The 5206-nt window shown below is 43.6% G+C and overlaps 2 protein-coding genes across 2 annotated transcripts; both read right to left on the reverse strand.

Moving 5' to 3' along the window:
- Positions 1 to 2392: 2392 nt before the first annotated feature.
- LOC129945124 (uncharacterized) lies at positions 2393 to 3724 on the reverse strand. The gene has a single exon (XM_056054787.1). It carries the CDS (start codon positions 3722 to 3724, stop codon positions 2393 to 2395), a length of 1332 nt encoding a protein of 443 aa, XP_055910762.1.
- Positions 3725 to 3728: 4 nt separating this feature from the next.
- On the reverse strand, positions 3729 to 4980 carry LOC129945133 (uncharacterized). The gene is made up of 3 exons (XM_056054795.1): positions 4730 to 4980; positions 4107 to 4685; positions 3729 to 3984 (listed from the first exon to the last, which is right to left on the reverse strand). Exons 1-3 carry the CDS (start codon positions 4978 to 4980, stop codon positions 3729 to 3731), a joined length of 1086 nt encoding a protein of 361 aa, XP_055910770.1.
- Between the last annotated feature and the right edge of the window lie 226 nt (positions 4981 to 5206).

Raw genomic sequence — 5206 nt, forward strand, 5'->3', positions numbered from 1 at the left:
TATTTGACAAGAAAATTAAGTCACTGAATTATTAGCCCTAGTCCGGAAACAATTGATTCTAACTCATCAATTTTGCGTTTACATTTTGTTTCTTGTTCTTGGAACAATCTTTGCACCTCATTATTATTTGTTTGCAAAGCTCTTGCGAGCATTTGATCCACAGGTACTGCAGACACACTATTAATTAATTATCTATTTTTAATTAAACACAAACACGAATTTTATTTTTAAAACCTTTATTTATATTCTAATTTTTATTCCGGAACAATTTGTTATAATAAGCTTAATTATGAATCTATTAAAGCTTCTGGTCCCTTACCATGGGTCGGGGGAAACCATAGGCTATACGAAGTGATCAAATAAGAAAAGACTCCTCATCGACTGGTACAGTCTTATTTATAACTAACCGATCATCCCCATTCCGATATTCCGAAATACGATCAATACGGGAATGATGGTGACACAATCGATAAGATGTGCAAATCAGCACATTTATGTTTACAGCGAGTAATTGTTTATGTTACTCGCTGGGAAGAATTTTTATCTGTTAAAGATTTTTGCTAAAGGTCATTGACGGAAGTGATTGTTTATATTGGACGGCGCTGATAGCTTGATGGCTATATCCATCCATCACGTTAAGTGATATTGTAGGTATGGTAGTGGTGTATGTCTGTGACATAACTATAAATCTGCTTCTTCCCCTTCTTCTGGTTAATTTCACTTAGCACATTAGTTTATTTATTTATTTTTCTTTTAGCTACTTTGTGTCTTGGAACTTTTGTCCCATGAACTGGTCCCTTTGATTTTGCACACTTTCTCCTTTCTTTGAATGATAATTGGCCGTTTATTTGGCAAAAATAGCAATTATCACTGATTTTACTTTATTTTTCGAAGTCAAGTTAAAACGCGATCCCGGTTGAGCCCCCAAATAATTTAATTCATTTTAATTTGAATTTAAAAAAAAAATATTTAAAAAAATTTAATAGATCATAGAATTGACGATTTAAACGTTAAGACTTCATTATTTTATAGTTATTTTACCAATAAAAAATACATTTCAAAAAGTCATTTCTTGAAAAAAAATAAGTGTAAGTTTTAAAGTTCAATAAATAAGTTGGTACTTTTACTTTTACAAAACGGTTTTTTGTGCAATTATATACCAAAAGGTGAGCACTTGGTACATATCCAAAGTTTAATAACTTTTAAGCTCTTTAACTCTACTTACGCTTTTTGTTATTAAGGGATTATTATAAATAAAATACTATCGATGTCAGTAGCTACTAAATCAGAAAATTTTATTTACATTTAGGAACATCAGTTTTTTTACCTTTTCAGTCTTAAGTCTCGACCGTCCGTCAGATATAAGCTCTCCTAACTTTCAAAAAATTCCTTCACATGGAACCGAAGTTGCTATTATGCAACAGTGCTTTTGATAAGCTGGTTTCGCCACCATTCACTCGGACTATCATTCCGTTTAGCCATTGTGTGTTTTAAATAAAGCTTTACTTCATCAAGAGCTTCTACTCTTGAAGACCTAACTTGTTGAATTTCTGATATAATGTGGTCAACATCATCCCAGAGCGAAACATATCCTTTATTTGATGGCACGGTCGACGAAGGGCCATGTGTTGGTTGTATTTGAGCATTGATTGTTCCTCCTTGTTGACTCGATTTCGTAAATTGCAAAGTCTATTACCTAACTCTTTGCAGCATCAGCGTCTGAACGGCTTTCAAAAAGGTGCGATTTGAATCTTGGGTACATGGGGAACGTACAAACTCCAAAGGTTCCACTGCATTCAATATTTACAAACCTCGTCATTGCAAATTTTGTTTTGGTATATTTGGGTAAGCATTTTGTTATATATAATGACTATACTTCCTGTAAGATATTGCTCCCCACTTATTTGCATAGTCGCATCTTTTAAAGGTTTCAGCACTCTGCATAGCTGATTGCACAGCAGCCACTCTTCCAAAGTTATGCACTGAAGTGAAGCGCTACTGGTGCTGTCGAGCAAAGCCATTGTCGTTGTTAAGACTTCCTTAAGTAGAACAAGTCTTTCCAACATATCGAATGTTGAGTTCCATCTCGTTGAAACATCAATTATCATTTTTTTTTGGCTGTGAAATGTTTCGATAAAAGAATCAAATTAATATATCTAAATAAACTGTTGGGGAATTAAACTTCCGAACAGTAAGGGGAGAGATCCTTAGTTCTATAATTTCTTTAAAGGGCACTTCGCCGAACACAAGTTTTGCTTATGGTATTTTTCTTTATTTAATCTACAAGTCTAATTTACAAGTCACGGAACCACCAAGTGGTATTTATTGGCGCAGCCGACGACTGATCGCGTTGAAGACTAGAAGAGAACTCTCCAGAGACCGACCAAGTCAGTCACCAAGCCACCATCAGTCCGTTGTCCAAGAATGCAGCGTCACCAAAAAGCCCACAGGTTAAACGAGTCGAGAATCTGGTACCAGGCCCATGCCTTGGATACCCAACGACACACAACCAAGAATGTGCCAACGCCAGCAACAATAGCGATGGTGATTGACCGAACATCCTGCCCGGCCAAAAGTCTTGGTGGTTGATTGGTATATCATCGATGCGGGGCTCTGGTACTGCTATCAGTGGTGCTCCGATCAAGAAGTCTCCAGGAGTGAGGGCCAGTTTGTCCTCAGGATCGTCATGTAGGGGAACCAATGGACGAGAGTTAAGACATGCTTCGATACGAACTGCCAAGGTGTGCAGCTGATGATGCCAAAGCGACTGAGATCCCACCAGGCGGATCAAGTGGTGTTTGGCGGATTTGACGGCGGCTTCCCATAAGCCACCTTGATGTGGAGCACCTGGCGTGATAAAGTGCCATCTCGTACCTGCATGCGCCAAGGCTTGCTGATTGTAATGAGACTCAAAAAGAGCCAGGTCTTCCTTCATGAGCCGGTTGGCCCCCACAAAGGCAGTCCCATTATCGCTGTAGAGATCGGGGCAGGGTCCACGCCTGCCGGTAAAACGGGTGAAAGCATCCAAGAAAGCTTGTGAAGAGAGGTCCTCTATGACCTCTAAATGCACGGTTTTGGTAGCCATGCATACAAATATCGCCAGGTATCCCTTTGTAGTGGTGCGGGATCGTTTGGTTCCCACGCGTAGGATGAATGGTCCACAGTAATCTACCCCGGACGATAGGAAGGGTCTTGCCTCATTGACTCGTTGACTGGGCAATGAGGCCATCTGTTGCTTTATTAATGTCCCACGATATCTTCGACAGATAACGCATTTGTGGACGAATGTTCTAACCGCTTGTCGGCCCTGAAGTATCCAATACTTATGGCGTAGTGTCTGAAGCATCAGTTGTGCTCCACCATGCATGGTGATCTCGTGAGTGTGGTCCAACAGCAACCCTACGAGATGTCCTATCTTCGGTAGGACGAGCGGGAATTTCTGCTCATGTGGCAGCGAAAAGTGAGTGAGCCGGCCTCCGACTCGAAGTAAATCCTTGTCGTCTAAGTAAGGATTTAGTGACAGTAACGGGCTTCCACTCCCCAATGGAGCTTTCTTGTGTAGTTGCTGGATGTCTTGAGGGAAGCACATCGCTTGTTCTATTCGTATAAGGCGTTGTAGGGCGTCATCGAGCTCATCCGCTCCGATCACGGGTTCCTGGATACGATGTCTATGTGACTTCAGCCACCTTGTCATGTAGGCAACAACGCGTAGAAGTTTCTGCATTCGGCTATATCGTTCCACCAAGGGGATGACCGTCTCTGCATCGAGTAGTCAATGGGTGTGATGCGGGTTGCGTGGTGACACTGGTAACAACCGATGGTTTGACTTCAGCTGCGATAGTAACCAGGTCTTTATCATCAGGTTGCCCGGCTGGGCCAAGAGGGAGCGCAGTCTGGGCCTTGCCACCATAGGTTGTGGTTGACGAGCTCTGAGGCACCAATACCTCGACTCGCGCAGTCAGCAGGGTTCTGAGCGGAGCGTACCTACGTGATGCCACCGTTCAGGTGACGTGAGCCCTTGTATTTGTCGGACTCGATTCGCGACGTATGGCTTCAATGTCGAAGGCTCCTTCCTTAACCAACATAACACGATGCTGGAATCTGACCATAAGTAGTATGGTGCTGTAACTAGTCCAAGAGCTGTACGGATGTTCATCAGGGTGATGGCCAATAGGTGGGCGGCGCAAAGTTCTAAACGAGGTATAGTGGCTCCCTTGATGGGGGCTACCTTCATACGGGCAGTCACCAGGGAGATCTGCACTCGTTCATCTGGGTAGGTTGTTGTTAGGTAGACCACTGCTGCATAGGCTCGGGAGCTGGCACCACAGAAACCATAAATTGTGGTGGGGTACTGATTGTGCATGCCTAGCCAGCGTGGGACCCGAACCTGATTGAGGTAGACCAAGTCTTCCCGGAATGTCTGCCAAGTATGCTGCAACTCATCAGTGAGGGGGGCATCCCAAGTGATGCCTGCGGACCAGAGTGTCTGGATGAACACCTTTCCGACGATTACCACAGGAGCACGAAGACCGGTGGGGTCAAACACCTGAGCCACTTCACTCAGTACACGCCTCTTTGTTGCAGGAGGGCGTGGCACTTCTAGTTCCACGCGAAAGAAGAGCTCATCAGCTGTTGGGTCCCAACGTAGACCAAGTACTGTTGCCGTTGGGCAGTCATGACGAGCTCTGTGGAAGAAGAAGAAAAGGAAGCTTGATTAGTTAACCTCGACATTACCTGTATGCTATTCGAGTTCCATTTGCGGAGTGCAAAATGTCCAGCCAAGAGGATCTTATTGACGTCGCCTGCCAGTCGTACTGCTTCGACGGCACTGTTGCAGCTAGTGAGAAGGTGATCCACATAAAAGGCCTTCTCAATCGTCTCAATTGCCGCTCGGGCACGTGTTGGATCTGCGACTAAACTCTGGTTATCGTGCGCACACTGGATCATCGATCGCACTGAAGTGTATGGACTAGATGCCATACCATATGTAACGGTTGTTAACCGAAAGACATTGATGAATCACGATGTTCAGGTGCTACCAGGACCTGACGGAACATCTTCTCCACATCGGCTGTCAAAGCAATGGAGTATATCCGGAACCTCAAGATCACATTGATAAGTGAATCTTGGATCGTCGGACCCACCAGCTGGACATCATTGAGCGAGACTCCAGTAGTGGTTTTGGCTGACGCATTGAATACCACAC

Source organism: Eupeodes corollae, chromosome 1 (assembly GCF_945859685.1).
Source record: "Eupeodes corollae chromosome 1, idEupCoro1.1, whole genome shotgun sequence".
NCBI lineage: Eukaryota > Metazoa > Arthropoda > Insecta > Diptera > Syrphidae > Eupeodes > Eupeodes corollae.